A 20,712-nucleotide genomic window follows, 5' to 3' on the forward strand; every position below is an offset into this window, starting at 1 on the left:
AAATCTGCACCCAACATTTGGTTGTTTCTGTTTTATTAGTACCTTTTTTCATTCTCTTTCTTTTGTCTATTCCCTTTCTTTCCTCGATAAAATTTTATAGCAATGTTATATCAAGGGGAAGAGTCATGAAGAAGAGATGGTGTGGCACCTTCTGGATATAAAAATATATTATCACTTTGGAAAAACTTTTTAGTTATTTTTTCTCCTCATTAAAGCCCAGTAATCTCTAAATATAATAATTAATTTTTATCTATCTTCCTGTATATAATTTTGGTATTTGAAGAGATCGATTATATGGCACATCTTTAGACTAGAAAACATATGTATCTTTTTTCTCACTTTCATTGTTTTTCCTCATCAATAAAGCTCAATATAATACTCTGTAAATTCACCACATATAATTATTACTATTACAATTGTTAAAATATTAGTTAGGAATAACATTTAAACGGAACAAAATGCAGGAAAATTGCGTTATAATTTTTTATATTCAAAAGTATCAAAATCCAATTATGAATTAATAAATATTAAAGAATTATTACATTAGTGAACTATTATTATGAACATCATTTCATGATAAGGAAGGGAGTTTGGCAGGAGGATGTAGGTAAGCCCTAAACTCTCTAAATACAATTGTAATAAATATTAATAATGAATAATATTTAAATAGTGAAGGAAGACTGGGGGATTTCATTACCTTTTTTTCCTCAATATAATGTTTTGGAACAAATTCTCTCACCAATGTGTCCTAACTGCATAGATCTATGCTTGGTTAAAATTTCTAAACCTCCAAATTAAAATAGCAATTTGGTCGACATTCCAAAAGTGTGGCTTACCTTTTGGACCGTTCCTTGTAATTTACGTTAAATAAACCTCAAATGCTAAAACTTATTTAAGCAGTGTATCAACGACATCTTAACATAGGCGATTGAAGAGATTACAACCGCTGCGAGTTGATCGAGCTGTCTTCAAAGATAAAATATTATATTTGTGATAATAAACTTATAGAATTAATAATCATATGCTTTTAAATAAAACTTTTATTTATTCTATATCAATTAATTAAATTCCCAAAACATCATTTATAAATTTACTATAACTGCGCGAATTAATACCAAAAGTCAACAAAAAGAAAATTAAGAGCGGGTCATCGATCGACAACTCATCAAGTTTATCTTTAAAATTAAATTAGTATACTATGGTTGCTTCGAAGAACAAGTAGCTCATGTAATTGAGGCAAAAACTCTACTATAAATATCCCTATAAATCCAAATGAATTATCATACACATCACAACTTGGTTTCCTTAATCTCAATTCTTCAAAGCAATTAGAAAAATAATTAGACAAAAGACTATGGAGAAGTTAGCTCACGTGGTTGCTTTCTTGCTTCTTGCATCTCGTTAGTTCTTTTCCTAGCTACTCTTATTTTTATTTTTGTTTCTTCACATGTATTTCTATTTATTGATAAAAAGGATAACTTATTTACATTATTCTTTGAACAGTCTTTCAACCTCTCATGTCTCAGTCCGATGGTTGCCCAGGTTTGGTTTTCACTCTTTTGTCTCCTGCTTCTTCCAATATTATTTTGCCTAGCTTCTTTTTTTTATGAAGTTTATATATAATTGTGGAAAGGATATTATTGGAGCAACGGTAAATTATCTCCGTAAAACCTATAGGTTACGGGTACGAGTCGTGGAATCAGCCACTGATGATTACATCATGATAGACTGCCTCATCACACCCCTTGCAGTGTCGGCGCTTTTCCGGATCCTGCATGAATGCGGGATGCTTCGTGCACTGAACTGCTCTTTATTTTATGTATATAATTGTTCTTTTCATAGAAATATTTCTCTCTTTGTCTCTCATTATATGTAAATTATAGGAGTGAAAAAGGAGACATGGCCAGAACTTCTTGGGGTACCAGCCAAGTTAGCAAGGGAAACAATTCAAAAGGAAGAACCAACACTAACTAATGTTCAAACTGTACTGAATGGGAGATTTGTGACACAAGATTTTAGATGTGATCGAGTTCGTCTTTGGGTTAATGTGTTGGACTTTGTCGTACAAACTCCCCGGGTTGGTTGAGGGAAAAATATTTACCCGCATTAATTAAGAAAATAAATTGGAGCCATATGGTTAATGTCTCCATGTATTAATCCATTATTTGGTGATAAATAAATGTGGCTTTTACATGTTACTATCATCCTGCACATCATGATGTAAATTTCTGCATATTTTTATTTATTTATTTATTTATTTATTTTAATCGCTCTATTTTATTTGAAGTAAAGTATTGAACAATTGAGAATTCCTCATATTCGGGGACAAGGGGCGGAACGACCTCTCGATCTACTTACTGCAGCCTAGGAAGAAAAACGCCGTCTAGACGTTCCCTGTTGCTCCGGTAATTAGTGAGTATTCATATACCGGCCCCAAATTATTTGGAATTGAGGCGCGTATAGTTTGTTAAAAATCTTGTATTTTGGATAAAGCATAGTTATAGGTTTTTTTTCTTCTTTTCACCATCTTTTTACTACTAAGCCAAATGATGAAGATCCAATGGGCTCCATCATATTTCCAAAAGCTTCAAAGGCCCATGCCAAGAGATTCACACGAAGACCTAAAAGAACTCAAATTATACACAAAGAAGACATGCAATTAAGAGTAAAGGATCCAAAGTATGAGTATAATTTAGTTAGGGCAAGTTATATATTTAGACGGTCGGCAAAAAATAATTATATCTGTTAGTCAATTTACAAGAAATATATATTGATTCTAGATAACATACGTATATCTGTTAGTCAATTTACAAGAAATATATATTGATTCTAGATAACATACGTATTTTTTTTGTACATTATACATTAATATATATAAAAATATATATTTTGTCAGTTATTATTTTTAGAGCAACTATACTGTGTAGTTTTCCCTTAAGTTATCTCTTCACATGGGCTTTTGAAGTTTTTGAAAACATACTTGATGAAGAACATTGAATCTTCATCATTTGGAAGTATAAAAAATTGTGAAACTTGATTAACATATTCACACGATGGAGGATACATATGATGATAATGATACTTTTGAGTATTAAAAACTTGTGGTTACAGTAAGTAATATAGAGTAAAGATTAAGATTTTAGTTTAAAAAAAGGACTTGGGCTTACAAATGAAAGATTGAAGTTATTTTTCTTTTTCTGGTGGAAGAAAATACGAAATTTCTGTTGTCTGATTTATCGTCGTTCAAGGTTTGCTTACTAGCTTCTGCATAACACCTGATTTTTTGTGGTCATAACAAGTGGTATCAGAACGAGGTTCAAGACAAGTTCATCTTGGTGGGTTTAGTTCTAGCCGCAACCTATTTGACGATAATCATAATTTTTGTCTAAGAAATTTGACCGGAGTGCTACTCTCGTTGAGACAGACTTTACAGTGGAGATTTAGAGATGCAACCTATTGAAGGTTATATGAAGAAGGTGGATCAAGGTTATTTTGTCAGAAAATTCAGGCCAAGGGGGAGAATTATTAGGTGTTGTCCTCATTTTCTAACTATATTTGATTTTCCTATTTCTTGAAGGAAAGGGCAATATATTTACCATAATTGAATTTTTCTTCATGTAGAAGGAAACTATATATCTTCTATATTTGGCTAGTCTCTTTTTTTATAGGAAATGATTTGGACTTCTATAAATTTGGTATTCTTTATCTTCTTTATTCTCGGGTTTGCTTCTTCCTCGACATAATAATTTCTCTTTAGAAAATTGTATAGGGTAAAATATGCTTTGACACGTGGCCACTCAAAAGAGGGACACGTGGAACCCAAGATAGGGGTATGGCTAAGACCGAAGGCAGCTGTTCCGTTTGTCACCAGAAAGAATAACGCTCATAAAGATGTGATAAATACTCTTCGTCTGGTAGCATTTAATAGAGAATATTCTGTGGCATTAAGAACGATTACCCGTTACAGGGAATTTGGCATTTATGTTCACCATTGCATCTTCATCAATGACCCTCATAATTGACATTAAAGAGGGGCACGATCCTAGGACCTCCTTCCCTAGACATAGCTATAAATAGTGAGCTCAGTTATCATTGGAAGGGACACGAATTTTCTGACAAACTTATGCTACATTCTATTCAAAGTTTAATACAATCTTATCTTCTTGCTTTTGATTTCATTGTTGTTGTGCCTCGAAATCCTGTTCCCGGAACTGCTGTTTATGTTATTTTGTCTCCATCTCAAGGCTAAGTATTGCAAAATTCTTCAACTATTTTATTATTTCAGGATCAAATTAATTCACTTGTCTAGAAATCACATATAAATTTAACTATACCATTTTACGAGTAAATAGTTTGGTGCCCACCGTGGGGCTTAGACAGCTGTGCGATTAAATTGATCCTTGCCTTTTTTACTAACGTGTTTTGATTATTTTGTCTTAGAAAAATCATAAGAAATGACAGATAACGCTGTTAACAACACGTACAATCCCGAGATTCGAGGGGATCAGCCTCATTTTGAAGACTCAATCAGTGATACCCATAATGAGGGGAATGGCGCCACACCGGTGCATGACAGGCAATATCCTCAACATGTTCGGTGGACAACTTCTGATGATGTTGAGGAGGAACTTGTCGTTGACGCGGTAAGGGTCTTGCAAGAGTAGCAATCGATCATTCTAGACCACCTCACGCGACATGATAAGGTTATGACGGAGTTGAAGTAGGCGTTGTCGGAGGCTTCGAATAATACGAATAAACGAGATTCGATTCCTCTTTGTGCTCTCACGAATCAAACAACGCAGAGGGTCGACAATAACACTCCTAGGGGCGAAGCTAGCTCCGATGGGGCTGGGGGGAGCGGATCCGGCCTAAATAACGAGAACGATCTTTTCAAGAATGAACTTTTACGGTTTATGAGGGAAGTGAATGCACGCATGGACCAAATCCCGGACGCGCCGCCAGTGCTGAAATATCTGGACTCAAAAAAGTATACTCAATTGCCATACAAGCCAAGTGCGGCACCAGAGAATTAATCCCGAAGCGGTTCAAAATGCCCGATGTGCCAAAGTATGATGGAACTTCAGACCCTCAGGAATACATTACCACCTACACAGCGGCGGTGAAGGGAAATGATTTAGCTCCTCACAAAATTGAATCTATTTTGTTAAAGAAATTTGGAGAAACTCTCACGAGGGGAACCTTGATGTGGTATTCACTATTACCCGAGCATTCCATAGACTCCTTTGAGATGCTCGTGGACTCTTTCATCAAGGCTCATGTCGGGGCCAGAAAAGTACAGTCCCGAAAGGCCGACATATTCAAGATTGCGCAAGGAGAGTCCGAGCTACTACGAGAATTCGTTACCCGATTTCAGAAGGAGAGAATGTTGCTCCCAGCTGTCCCAAATGAATGTGCGGCTGAAGCATTCACCAAGGGATTGAATCCAAGAAGTTCAGACGCTTCCTGGAAACTGAAAGAAAGCCTGTTTGAGTTTCAAGCAACGACTTGGGCCGATGTCCACAACCGGTACGAGTCAAAGATAAGGATCAAAGATGATCATGTTGGTTTTCCATCATCGACCAAAGGACGGGAGAAGAACAGAGAAAAATCAAAAAATGATTACGACATGGACAGACAGACTTTGAGGGGCCAATTTTTGCCCTACGAATGGACCGAAGGTTGCAGCAGAAGCTTCTGGACAGCGGACAGGTTCACTGTTGACAGAAGGACTGATCGCGGTTGGAACAATAGATCACTACAGGATAAAGAAGCGTCAGGGTCACGGGATCCTTCTTACCCCAAGTTGTCGGAATACAACTTCAACCCCAGTATAGTGGAGTTGGTGTCAGCCATGAGAAACATCAAAGAAGCACGGTTCCCGAAACTAATGAGATCTGATCCCAGCCAGAGGGATCCCAACTTATAGTGCGAATACCACGGGATGAATGGCCACTGGACAGGGGATTATCGACACCTCAGGGAAGAAGTGGCAACGTTATTGAAGAATGGTCACCTCAGAGAATTTTTGAGTGACCGAGCTAAGAACAATTATAGTCGTAACCGGGACAATTTGGAACCCTCGAAAGAAGGCGAAGATCCCCCAAGCCAAATGATCAACATGATCTTCGGAGGGAACGAGATCAGCAGGGTCACCTTTTCGGCAGAAAAGAAGACGAAAGTATCAATAACCCATAGCAAAAGGCTCCGGGAAGACGATATCACTTTTACTGAGGAGGACGCGGACGGATTGCTGCTACCACACAACGATGCACTAGTAATTTCTTTAAATGTGGTAGATTTTAAGATTAAACGTGTTCTAGTGGATATAGGAAGTTCAGCTAATATCATACAATGAAGAGTATTAGAGTAATCTAAACTCACCGGAAGCATTATTCCAGCTATAAAGCTCCTCGCCGGATTCAACCTCGCGAGCGTGACAACCCGAAGAGAAATTTTATTACTCAGCGCTTGAGTTCTTCTTTGAGTTGGGTGACCTCGGCAGAAAGGTTTTCCCGGGCGCATCTAATGGACTTGAGGCTAACATCGAGCTCGCGGACAGTAGAGCTGAAAATCTTATAATGCTCAATGGTCCTCTTGTGCTTCTCCTCCAACTGGGCATATTTCATCCCTACAACAGTAAGCTCTTCAGCATTGGAATTCAAGGCTGCCTCTAAGTTGTTCAATTTTTCAGAGAGGCAACGTCACGATCGGATGCAGCAAGTATAGCATTATGGACTTCAGCCCATTTGGCCCTGGCCTCTTCAAATTGGACCCTCAACGGGGAAATATCTTGTCTAAGGATCTCCACTTAATGCTCACTTTGCTGCAAACGAGTTTCCAACACAACAACCTCGATAACCTTAGTTTCCAATTCCGAGAGGCGAATAACGGCTTGGTCCCGTTCAACCAAAAGTTGATCCCGCTTTAAGGTAAGTTCCTCCTTTTTCCCTAATAAACCTTTGAAGGCCCTCAGAAGCAAGAAAGTTAGCCTACAAAGTGAAAAAACAAACTCAGGATGTATTTATGCAAAAATAGTAGAAATAACAAAAGAAGTAAAGAATATACCGATGCGGCGTTGTGCATGACGTTGTTCAACGAGCACTCTCCCGAGAGAGCCTGAACCTTTTCCCAATCCTTCTCTGAAGCCAAAGACTTCAGGTAATTAGCAAGCTTCACCGGCCGGGATAGCAAGTTGCATCCAGTGGATACCGAAAGAGTAATATTCCTCCTCCCTTGCGGATCTCCGGAGGGGGCAACGTAATTTGGCCCCAAATTCCCATGAGCTGGGGACTAGGGAAGAGGAACACTTCCTTCATGATCAAGTGTGGCCGGTGGAGGTGATGTGGAAGCTACTGGTGGAAGAATAGATACATATGAAAATGATGTAGCAGTTGCTGATGTTGGCAAAGGTGGAGATAAAGCTGATGGGGTTGAAGAGTGAGAAGCAGCTGCATCAAATGAAGTGCTGGTTGTTGGATGCACGCCAACCAAAGACGACAGGGACCCGGTACTCAGCCCCGCAGCATCGGGCACAACAATTGGGGCACGAAGACCGAAGTTGGCATTATCTACCAAATCGAACTCTCCCCAAAGTGTCGAAACATCGTCCTCGATTGGTGTAACTATCTCAACAGGTCGAGCATCCTGTTAAGATGATAAGGATCGTCGTCTTCTATGTAGAGAAGCTCCGTCATCACTAGCTTCTTCATCATCGTCGACTATCATGGTGTCTACGACCGGCCCGAAAGGAGGGCAAGACATCATCATTATCGGAGATGACTCGAGGGCAGCGGTCTCCACCCTCTTATTCTTTTCCCCAGCCGCGGAGGAGCGTCTTCTTTTTAGTTGTTTGTCCTTCGTCCGGGGACTCCGTAATGATACACTTGTACCCGAAGCAGGCTCTGAGATACCTGTTCGAGTAAGTGCTTCTTTAAGCAGCATCACCGCATCAACAGGGTCAACTAAGATGTCCTCCTCGGGGACATTAACAGAGCTCACGGGTAGACCTGATTTCATAGACAAGGTAGAAGGGATCAATCAAGTTCTTCACATGAAAAATTGAAACACAATGAGTTTGAATTACCATGATTTTCGGCCTTTCACCCGTATTTAGGGGCCAATTCTTTTCACAAGCGAGTTTCAGGCGTCGTAACATCCAAGATCTTTTGGACCCATTAGTCCAAACCTTCAACCACCGGTGAGATCCATCGGGTTGCTGAAACAGACAAAGGATAGAGGATCAATCTGGTATAGAAGAATATTTAATAAAAGAAATATTAAACAAAGAGCTTACGAGTCCGATTCCATGTGGCCGAAAAAGATGAAGCCATTGCCGGAATAATATCATTGGTGGTAATTGCAACGAACTGTTTCATCTATCCATGGTCATTGTCGTCATCCATGTTAGATAACAGAGCATGGTGGCCATGCTTGCAGAGGTTTATCATTCCCCCGCAAAAGATCTTGGGAGAATAGAGATTCATCATATGAGCTAAGGTTAGCTCTTCTCCCGTCTCCTGGCACAAGCGCCGAAGGCAAGCAACCGTTCTCCACACAGAAGGACTTACTTGTGCCAAACACAATTGGTAGCAAAGGCAAAACTCCGCAATAGCGGAGTCAAGCTCTCCACTCAAAGAGAACACATCCAAAGTAATGGATACATATAAAAATATGTAAAACCCTCCTTGGATAGGGTCACTCGCTTCGATAGATCAGGAGCAACAATATCCAAAGAGTGACAACGACAGTCTTCCTTCACAGCAGAAATGCTAGAAGGACGGATGGAAGAAGGATACTTACTGACTGTCCATGTACGAGTGTTAGTAGTAGGAAATTTATCTTCGAAATCTTTTGTGGTAATAAGACTTCTAGGGATGATGGAGCCCACTGTTGGAGGAGCAGAATTCTCGGCCTTATTCTTGTTCTTTGAAAAACTGATACGCTTTGAGGAAGAAGCCATTGTATGAAAGAAGGAAAAGGCTTTTGCTTGAAGAGAATTAGATGAAGAGCAGGATGCAAGTCGAATAAAGTAAGCTTGTAAAATTATGGAAGTATATGAGAGAAGGTTGATGCGTATAAGTAAAAGTTTTGGCGGCTAAATTCATGGCCATGATTACCTCGATAAATGGCAGTTGTATTAAATCGTGGGATGACGTATGTTCGGGGCATTAAATGCGGAGAGACGTGCGTCTAATCAACCGTCAGAAGCCTTCAGAAGGAGTTATAGTAATTCCCGCCAAAAGAGTGTTTCTACTAACTTCCCGGTAACGCAAAGTTGTGTCACCAAAAAGCAGGGGGACTATCTATATATGGTAAAATATGCTTTGACACGTGGCCACCCAAAAGAGGGACACGTGAAACCCAAGACAGGGGGTATGGCTAAGACCGAAGGCAGCTGTTCCATTTGTCACCAGAAAGAATAACTCTCATAAAGATGTGATAAATATTCTTTGCCTGATAGTATTTAATAGAGAATATTCTGTGGCATTAAGAACGATTACCCGTTACAGGGAATTTGGCATTTATGTTCACCGTTACATCTTCATCAATGACCCTCATAATTGACATTAAGAGGGGCACGGTCCTAGGACCTCCTTCCTTAGACGTAGCTATAAATAGTGAGCTCAGTTATCATTGTAAGGGACACGAATTTTCTGACAAACTTATGCTACATTCTATTCAAAGTTTAATACAATCTTATCTTCTTGCTTTTGATTTCATTGTTGTTGTGCCCCGAAACCCTGTTCCCGGAACTGATATTTCTGTTATTTCGTTTTCATCTCAAGGCTAAGTACTGCATAATTCTTCAATTATTTTATTATTTCAGGATCAAATTAATTCATTTGTGTAGAAACCACGTATCAATTTAATTACACCGTTTTACGTGTAAACAAAAATGTCAAAGTTGTTTTTTCTTATCTTTTAGTTGTATTCTCGGTGATTGTATTTCTTCAAGGTATCAACTTGGTATATTCGACCTTAATATTCAGTAGCTAACACTGACTGACGACAACCATACTTAATATGTAAAAACACACAAAGTCAAATGTATATTATAACAAAAATATTCAAATGATACAAAATTGAATATTATGATAACAGTAACATACTTGATGTGTAGTATAATATCACAATTACTTAATCACTTATGACCGGCTATGGAACATTTTCGAATGTCAAATTATAGGACTAGTAGTTAAATATTTATACAAAGATCAATTTATTCCATGAAATCTATATATATTAATAAAGCTGGGCGTTGAGAAGGTGATGTGGCATCCTTCTATGTCCAGCAATTGTATTTATCTTTTATCTCCCTTTTTTGGTATTTTTACCTTCTTCTTTCACATTCCATAAATAAAAAAACTGTTGTACACAAGAAACAACTGTTGCTTGAAACGTTTCTTGGGTCATTTACTGGAGAATCAAATCGTTTTTGAAAGTCCGAGATAAAACAACGGTCAATCAGCAATTGTTATCAGTTTTTTAATAGTTGTTCTTGAAAAGACGTACTGTTGTAACAACTTATTGTAATCAATCGATTAGAATTTCTCACTTCTCATTATATTGTACAGAGTATCATCAAAGCTTTATATAAAAGAAAGAACACCCCGCAGCACTTTGGAAAAAAAGGGAGTGACAAGGTTCATATCTTTGGTTTCTCCAAGCAACATCGATAGCCTGTGGATCCTCTTAAGTCTTAACCAATCCAAGGTAATTCTTACTTTAATATTGACCGTTCTTGCTTTGCTACTTTTACTATCCCTCAAACCTTATATTTGTCTAACCTTGCAACGTTTCTGTTGAGAGCAATACTTGGACACATCCTAGGGAATGGGTTGTGCCTTCTTAAAAAAAAAACTTTTTAATATTTTGTGTTAAATAAACCATATTTTTTTGTGGCAAATGGTTGGAACTTATATATATGTTTGATATGAGGATTTTAAGGATATTATTGCAAGGACTATTTCAAAGAGTGCGGTACCGGAAAAGCAATAGAAAATCTATAGGCATCTATTATTTTCTCTCGGTTTCTTCTCACAAAAGTTGTGCTCACTATCTATGTGATGTGTATATGTATGAGATCATTTTTTGTGACAACTTACATATATGTATGCCATTTTGATTACAAAGATGCTTTGCGTAGTTAAATTCCTATTTTCAATCTACAATTTGAACGGGAGGAATATATGTGTGATGACCTGAAATGTCATCTTTATATTTAATATTTAATTCTATGTTCTGAGACTTTGAATAGTACCATTCAGCATTTCCTCGACTTGCGTGCGCAATCCGTATATTTTTCTGAAAAGTCTTTATGTGAAAAATTGATAAAAATGTAAAATAATGCTTTAAAACTCACTTAAGTTGACTTCGGTCAATATTTTAAGCAAACAAACCCGAATCAGTATTTTGACAGTCCCGATGGGTCCGTATCGTGATTTGGAACTTGAGCGTATGCCTGGAATCAAATTCGGAAGCCCATAGCTCGAATTATCGCCATTTGACGAAAACTAGAAATTTAAAGATTTAAATAATTCCTAAATTGGCCATAATTGGATTTTTGTTGATACCGAGTCCCGATTTGGATTTCGAGAGTTCGATCAGCTTTGTACAAATATTTGTGACTTGTGTACTAAAGTTGAAGTTATTCTGAGGTGTGTAGGCACATTTTTATTAGTTTTTGAAAAAAAATAAAAAGTTTAATTTTATAAAGCTTGAATTTCTAAAGTTTGACCGGAGATTTGACTTTTGAGCAAACGACTCCGGAATAGAATTTTGATGATTCCAATAGCTTTATATGGTGATTTCAAACTTAGGCGCATATTTGGATTTGGATGTCCGTAGGATAATTCGGCGCATTTTGGCGAAAGTTAGAAAATAAAAGATTTTTGAAAAGTTTGACCGGGAGTTGACTTTATTGATATCGGGGTCGAAATTCGATTCTGAAAATTAAAATAGCTCTATTATGTCATTTATGACTTGTATGCCAAATTTGAAGTCATTCCGAATTTATTTAACACGTTTCGGCACGAGTTTTGTAAATTGAAAAGTTTGAAACTCATAAGTCTGAATCGAGGTATGAATTGTAATTTCGACATTATTTGACGTGATCTGAAACCTCGAGTAAGTCCGTATTATGTTTTGAAACTTGTTGGAATATTCAGACGAGGTTCCGAGGGGCTCGGGTGAGTTTTGGAGTGGTTTCGGACCATTTTTAGGCCATTTTGTTTTTACTGCAGTTTTCGACTACAGCAGTGTAACGACCCAACCGGTCGTTTTAACTTTTAGAACCCCGTTCCCCTAAATAAAACTTTCAGTATGTTCTTTAAAGATTTATGACTTGTGGGGATGGTTGGTTCGGGATTTGGAAGTGTTTGAGTTGAAATCAGAACACTTGGTTCCTTAAGTTGGCTTTAAAAGGCCAAGTTTGACTTTGGTCAACATTTTGAGCAAACAGATTCGGATCAGTATTTTGGCAGTTTCGGTAGGTCCGTATCGTGATTTGGGACTTGGGCGTATACCCGCAATCAAATTCCGAGGTCCCTAAACCGAGATATGGAATTTTGATAAAAAATTAAAATATTTAAGTTCAAATAGTGACCAGATATCTAATTATGTGAAAACGACCCCGGAATAGAATTTTGATGATTCCAACAGTTCCGTATGGTGATTTAGGACTTAAGAGCATGTTCGGAATTTCATTTGGAAGTCTGTAGTTAAATTAGGCTTGAAATAGCTAAAAATAAGAATTTAAGTTTGAAAGTTTGACCGAGGAGTTGATTTTTTGATACCGGAGTCGGAATCCAGTTTCGAAAATTTTCTTAGCTCCGTTATGTCATTTATGACTTGTGTGTAAAATTTGAGGTCAATCGGCCTTGATTCGATAGGTTTCGGCATCGAATGTAGAAGTTGAAAATTTCATAAGACTAAAGTTTCAAGTGAGATCGCACAAGACCCAACTTTGAACGAGAATATCTACATATATATATATATATATATATATATATATATATATATATATATATATATATATATAGCGTTATGTGATGATCTACCTATCAAATGAAATATCTTCGAGTCTAGTTTCTATATATATATATATATATATATATATATATATATATATATATATATATATATAGCGTTATGTGATGATCTACCTATCAAATGAAATATCTTCGAGTCTAGTTTCTAACGCTTTTAACCGTTCGTCATTCAGACATTCCTACAAGAAGTTATGATCAAATACCCAAAGGCTGTCATGTAGCTCGCTACAGAGCTTGCAAGTCCAGGTGTAAGACCAGGCTTTAGCCTGGCGAGGCCAGCCAAAAGCCAAGCTTAACCAGGCTTTAGCCTAGCGAGGCCAGGCCTGTCGCGCGCTAAGACCAGGCTTTAGCCTAGCGAGGCCAGGCCTGTCGCGCGCTAAGACCAGGCTTTAGCCTGGCGAGGCCAGGTCTGTAGCCTGGTCCGGAATTTTTGGAGTATCCATTCTTCTATTGTTATAACGTGACCCAACTTCGATAAATGAGCCTTGAAGCTCATTTTGGAGCAAAAATCTGATATTTTTAGAGAGAAGGGAGAGTGTTCTAGAGAGAGGAAGAAGCTCAAGTACTTTGTTCATCAAGATCTTGTTCAAGCTTTGAAATCCAACAAGGAAATATCACAAGATCTTCGCCCAAGAGGTAAGGTTCTAACCCCTAGTCTTCAATTTCAAGTTTTGGTAAAGATGGGTGATTAAGAGTATGATTCTTGAGTATAATAGTATCATTTATACATATCAATAAGGTTTATGGAAAGATTGTTGAGTTCAAATGGGTATAGATTGGGTTGAAAATGGTAAAAATCTTCAAAGACTTTAATTGAAGATTTGAGGGTCGAGTTGATGTCGGAATTTGGTGAAATTTATATGGTTGGACTCATAACTGAATGGGTTGTCGGATTTTATAATTTTTGCCGGATTTCGAGATGTGGGCCCCACAGACGAATTTTTAATTAATTTCGGGATTTTTATTAAAAATGTAGTGTTTTCTTATAGAATTGATTCCTATAATTTTTAGTAATTGTATCAAATTATTTTGGCTAGATTCGAGCCAGACAGAGTTAGATTATCGTGGAAAAGACCTTATAGTGGATTAAATTAGAGCAAGACGAGGTAAGTCTCTTGTCTAATCTTGTGAGGGGGAAATTACCTCATATGTGATTTAAATTAAATAATTATTGCTAATTGTGGGGGCTACGTACGCACGAGGTGACGAGAGTCCGTGCATAGCTACTATTAATGCTAAAGTCCGGGTAGTTTAGGACTCAAAGCATGAATTACTTGTGTAAATTATATTCTTTGTTTAATTAATATTAATTATATATATATATATATATATATATATATATGAATACATTGTGAATTTTCAGATAAAGATATTAAAGGATAGAAACCTTATAAGCTTGATTTTCTATTTAAATTAATTAATTGTTAAAAGAAATTATTCTTCCTCCCAAATTTATCTCTTAATAAATATACTCTCCTTCCGGAGGTACATAAGAAAATGTCTTCCTTTTTTGTGGAGCGGGCCGAACGCCTCGGCAGGATAGATGCATCTATGGATCATGCCGCATGTCCCTCGGCAGTGTACACGACACTTTGGATCGGGCCGTACGTCCTCGGCAGAAATCGTGCTTAATAATAATAATAATTACACGATACTTTGACGGTCTATTGCAGCTTGTAAAGCTATTTGATAAATTGAAAATTCATTGATTGCAGCTTGTAAAGTTATTTGATAAATTGAAAATTTATTGAAATTGAATTAAAATTTGCAGCTTGTAAAGCTATTTGATAAATTGAAAATTTATTGAAATTGAATTGAAATTTGCAGCTTGTAAAGCTATTTGATAAATTGAAAATTCATTGAAATTGATTTGCAGCTTGTAAAGCTATTTGATAAATTAGATTTTTTTTATTGAAATTGATGGATTATATATATATATATATATATATATATATATATATATATATATATATATATATATATATATATATATTGAGAATTGTTGCATTTTGAAAGAATTTAATTATTTCTGTTGGTTAAATAAATTATTGTTATATTTTGTGAATCATGCTGATTTAAATATTCTAGTTTATTTCAATTACTATTATTGACCCATAGTGAGTGTCAAAGTCGACCATCTCGTCTCTACCACTTCGAGATTAGGCTTGATACTTACTGAGTACACGTTGTTTACGTACTCATACTACACTTGCTGTACTTTTTGTGCAGGATCTGAGATAGGTACTAGTGGAGGACCTATCATCACATATCCACGCTATCCCGAGGCATAGTGATGAGCTGCCTTTCTGAGTCGTTCTGCAGCTATTAATGTCTCTTCTTATATTTACATTCTGTCTATTTCATTTCAGACAGTATTTGGAGTTTTGTATAATCTACTAGATGCTCATGCACTTGTGACACTGGGTCTTGGCACACGCATTGATAGAATTTGGTATTTTATGATTTTCTTGGATTAAAAGTTTAATCAATATATATTTGATTTATTAGTTGGCTTGCCTAACTGTAGTGTTGGGCGCCATCACGACCTATAGGTGAAATTGGGTCGTGACAAGCAGTGTGTGAATTTCTGATGCACAGAGCTTACTTTGGAAGCTTATATATCGTAATCTATAAGGAATCTGGCGATTATCAAAACACGAAAGTTGTAGCTCTTTGATTCTAGTTTCTATAAAGGTAAACCATTCATCATTTGGATATTTTTAGAAAAGGTTATGATCGATTTACTGAAGGCTAGTACTGCAGTTTTGGCTACAACAGTGTGCAAATTTTTGATGCACAGAGTTGATTTTGGAAACTTATATCTCGTAATCTATAAGGAATCTGGAGATATTCAAAACATGAAAATTGTATCCCTTTGATTCTAGTTTCCAGAAAAGCAAACCATTTATCATTTGGACATTTGTAGGGAAAGTTATGATCGATTTACTAAAGGCTGGTAGCAGTTTTTATTTGCCTAGAAATATGAGACAAAGTCGCACTTCACACATGCGACTTGCCTAGGCAGAATGCTTAAAATCGAAAGCTTGCCATTTTTACTCATTTTTGAGTTTTGAGTCTCGAATTTGGGTGATTTCAAAGGGGTTTTTCACGAATTCGACGTGGATAAGTGTTCTCTATCCGCAAGTGATTGTATTTCATAAATCTATGTCAATATTCATCATTTATTTCGGATTTAGATGGAAGAAATTGGGATTTTTGTAAAATTTTTCAAAAACGAAAATTTAGGATTTGAAAGACAATCCGATGTCGGAATTTGATAATTTTTGTATGGTTGAACTCGTCTCGGAATGGGTGTTCGGATTTCGTGAGTTAATTCGAGATTTGAGACGTGGGTTCCACTGTTGATTTTTTTAGATGAATTTTGGATTTTAATCCAAAAAATCTGTAATTTCATATGGAATTAATTCCTACGATTCGTGTTGAGTGTATTGAATTATTTATGACTAGATTTGAAGCTTTCGGACACCAATTCGCGAGGCAAAGGTTTATTGAAATCTTGAATTTGGTTGCGAGGCGAGGTAAGTGTCGTGGTTAACCTTGACTTGAGGGAGTAGAACCCTTGAATTATTTGTTAAGTGAATTTCATGTGTAATGACGTATAAGCGAGGTGACGAGTGCCTATACGTCGTCAAGTTGATTGTTTGCATATTTATCTAATAATCATAAATTATTTTAAATAATAAATTAATTATTATATTAATTATTTCTCTCATATTCATTGCCCAATATTATGTCTTGAATTCATGCTATAATTGCTACATATTTATTTGAGTTATGTGTCTTAATTGCTACTTAACATTTATCACATTAAATATTAAATTACCTATTTTCTCCCTGATTTCCACAATTAATTGCTACTTGTCATTACTTGTTTCCCAAATAAATTATAATCATTGTATGCCTTGTTGCCTAATAATTTCTTATTTAATGTGATATTTATTGGAATATTTACATTTAAGAATTGTTAAATTATATTATTGGAGCAGGTTACATGCCGCAACAGATTTATTTTAAGTTTATATTATTGAAGCGGGTTGCACGCCGCAACATATTTATTTTAAGTTTATATTGTTGGAGCGGGTTGCATGCCGCAACGGATTTATTGAAAGTTTATATTGTTGGAGCGAGTTGCATACCGCAATGGAATTTAATTGAAAGATTATATTGTTGGATCTGGTTGCACACCGCAACGGATTTTATGTTAAGTTTATATTGTTGGAGCGGGTTGCACGCCGCAACAAAAATTTATTGAAGGATTATGACTGCTGAATTGACTTCAATTATTGATATGATTTGCCAGTCTTACTTCTTTTCCTGTTGTTATTATTATTATTGCGTACATGTTAACGTAAGTGACTTGCCTTAGCCTCGTCACTACTTCGTCGAGGTTAGGTTCGGTACTTACAGAGTACATTGGGTCGGTTGTACTCATACTACACTCTGCACTTCTTGAGCAGATTTCGGAGTTGGTCCCAGCGGCATACTGTAGAATTGCTCGGATTCAGCTATCAGAGGAGACTTGAGGTGTAGTTGCACGGCATTCGCAACTATGAAGTCCCCTCCTACTTTATCTTAGTTGTATGCTTTCTTTCAGACAACTTTATTTTATTCAGACCCTTGTTTGTATTATTCTAGAATCTCGTGTACTTATGACTCCAGTTCTGGGATGGTTTTAGAAATCGTATTATTTTTGGTTTGCACATTTAAATTCATATATCATTCCGGTTAAAGGTTTCTTTATTATTTAATTAAAATAAATTGTTAAAAATGGTTAAAATTATTCTAAAGTTGGCTTGCCTAGCAAGTGAAATGTTAAGCGCCATCACTGTCCCGAAGGTGGAAATTTTGGGTCGTGACAATGTGATTGGGTCAATAGATTCCTACTGGTGTATAGATACTTTTATTTATAACTGAGAGTGTATTGTACATTTTATTATTTCTCCTGCAAAATATGAAAATATATCATCAGATAGATTCTATAGAGCGGAGTTAGAATTAATGACTTATCTTCCTCCTACTCTCAGCTTCTTCTCCGTTGTTTTTCATTTTTGAGAAATAATTTGTTTATGTGTATTTTTGCCTTGATTGTTTGGTACAGAACATATATTTTGCGTTCTTCGAATTAATATATCACAAAAATATTTAGAAATACAACAACAAAAATTAAATGTTGAGGTGAACATTGATTAAATATCGCAAAAATGATATTTTCTCAATATTCGTTTAGTGTTTTAAGGATTACATTTTCTCTCTTTTTCCTTTATTGCGTTATTTTGAAAATTCAAAAATACTCCAAATACAAAAGTAGAGAAAAAAAAATGAAAATGAAGGATATTGCAAAGATATTATAAAAATAGAACACTAAACCTTGTGTTGAATTTTTATCAATACATAGAAGAATTATTTGTTGGGTTGAATTTTAAGTTTCAGTATATACAAAATTTCTTTCATATATATCTTTTATTTTCAAAATCAAATTGTTTAATAGGGATGATATCATTTTGTGGCATGATGTAGGATATCATCAAAATATGGCAAATAGCACAACGTATCAATGCTAGTAGTTAACATTTATTAAAGTATATTACCTTAATAATTAATTATTCAATTTTATTTTCATCGATAAAAGAGATTTAATCCCTTAATTTAAATCTTCAAACTAGCCCGATGAAGTTCTTGCAAAGGAATAAAGTGTATGCTTTAATGTGTATAAAATTAGAGAAAGTAAGTCTAGAAGATAAATAGAGAAAGCAAGTCTGAAAGATTTTAGAAAGAAGTAATCAACCTTAGAAATGCAATTACATTACAGTTGATAATGTTACGGCCGAAAAATAGAAAAGAGAAAATTGAACAACCAAGATTATTTTTTTAATTATAAGAAATTTAACAATAAATTTTCATTTATATTTTTTTTATAGACCGTGAGAAATGCTGGTAAATTGACTAGTTTGTATATAATTGTGCATAAGAGCTTTCTAACAACTTAAGTATAACTTCTCCACAAAACCGTACCAATCCTTTTGCTCACTAGTACTGCACTCCACATAATTGTTTTTCACATTGTTACCCTAGTAGCTTGAGAGCTGATCCTCCTTTGAATTTTCAAGATCTTTTTAGTTGGTTCACTATAGTGGCAAATATAAAGTGATCCTCCATTGGAGAACAATGACCACATTTTTACCATGATAAAAATCTAAGGAAACTTCAAATATAAAGAAATTTAACACTTTAAAATTCATAATTAAAGAAATAGAATAAATAAATTGAATGTTAATGCATATATGGGAATACGAAAAATCATAACCATAGAAATAAACGGTGAAATTGTTGAATATATTATCCATAAAAATAAAGTAGTTATTATTTAATAATTTCTTTTAGAATGTAATTAGTTAAATTTATTGCATACAATTGATCCATGTTTCTTTTTTGCTTTTAACCACATTTAACATTTCTAAAAGTGAACCAATTCAAGATGTTTTAGAGCCCGTTTGTTCAAGCTGCCAAAAAATACTTATTTTAAAAAATATTTTCTCATAAGTACTTTTTGAAAAAGTACTTTTGGAGAATAATACTTTGTGTTTGGCCAATTCATTTGATAAGTGCTTTTTGTATTATTTGATAAGCGGATTGTATTTGGCCAATATTTCTAGAAAGTACTTTTGAGTGTCAAATTATAAAAAGATAGTATGAAGGTTCGGTTTATAATTATTTAAGAGAGAAAAATAAATTTAAATATTTACTATTAAAGAATTTAATGTAATTTTTAGCTTTTATTTAATTAAAATATAAAATATAAAAGCAAAATCATATACATTAAATTTTTTAACCAATAATTTTTATAGTTATACCAAATCAATAGTATTGATTATATGGTATAAGATACTTATTTTTTGCATAATTTAAATAATAAAAATACACCATTCAACATAAGTTAAAAACCTATTCCATAAATTACTATTTACCGAAAATCCACTATGAAAAAATAAATAAAGTCACTCATATATTTTAACATTTCTCAAAATTCCATTTCTACTTTTATTACTCGACGCCTCCATAATAGTAGAAGACGTGTCTTGTATTTTTAAAGGAATTCATTGAAAATAAAAATACAAGAAAAAGATGGTAGAAATAAAAATAGAAAGGACAAGCTTAAATTAATCAGGGATAATCTGAAAAATATAAATTTATGATAAGGATATTTTTATCTTGAAAATATTAATTTTCTACTCCTACTTTTTGGAAGAAACTAGAATTTGTAGCTTCTTCTCAAAAGCAGAAAAACTGCTTCTATTGTTGCCCAAAAACTCTTCTCGATCTTCGCCAAATAGTTCAAATTTCTAAAAAAGTACTTTTTTAAAACCAAAAAACTACTTTTTGCCTGCCAGGAACTTGGCCAAACAAGCTCTTAGCTAGCGTTTGGCCATAGATTCCCAAATTTTTTCTGAAAAATATGATTTGGGTGAAGTTTGGTTTGAAGATGAAAATGTGTTTGGACATCAGTTTTCAAAACATATTTCCCAAATTTATTTTGAAAAAAAATATGAAACATGACTTATACCCACAAGTTCTAAAAACTATCATAAATACCCAACAGTACCATTATCTGTAACGACCCGCCTTGTCATTTTTAGAATTTACG

At 35.2% G+C, this 20,712-nt stretch overlaps 3 protein-coding genes across 3 annotated transcripts; all 3 read left to right on the plus strand.

Moving 5' to 3' along the window:
* Positions 1-1,246: 1,246 nt before the first annotated feature.
* Positions 1,247-2,198, plus strand: LOC104095480 (trypsin inhibitor 1-like). The gene is made up of 3 exons (XM_009601623.4): positions 1,247-1,400; positions 1,504-1,542; positions 1,884-2,198. Exons 1-3 carry the CDS (start codon positions 1,355-1,357, stop codon positions 2,084-2,086), a joined length of 288 nt encoding a protein of 95 aa, XP_009599918.1. The 5' UTR covers positions 1,247-1,354; the 3' UTR covers positions 2,087-2,198.
* Positions 2,199-5,050: 2,852 nt separating this feature from the next.
* On the plus strand, positions 5,051-5,926 carry LOC138904526 (uncharacterized). Its single transcript, XM_070193033.1, has one exon. It carries the CDS (start codon positions 5,051-5,053, stop codon positions 5,924-5,926), a length of 876 nt encoding a protein of 291 aa, XP_070049134.1.
* A 15-nt stretch (positions 5,927-5,941) lies between these two features.
* Positions 5,942-6,355, plus strand: LOC138904527 (uncharacterized). The gene has a single exon (XM_070193034.1). The coding sequence runs from the start codon at positions 5,942-5,944 to the stop codon at positions 6,353-6,355; it is 414 nt and encodes a 137-aa protein (XP_070049135.1).
* The last annotated feature ends 14,357 nt before the right edge of the window (positions 6,356-20,712 follow it).

This window comes from Nicotiana tomentosiformis, chromosome 2 (assembly GCF_000390325.3).
Source record: "Nicotiana tomentosiformis chromosome 2, ASM39032v3, whole genome shotgun sequence".
Lineage (NCBI taxonomy): Eukaryota > Viridiplantae > Streptophyta > Magnoliopsida > Solanales > Solanaceae > Nicotiana > Nicotiana tomentosiformis.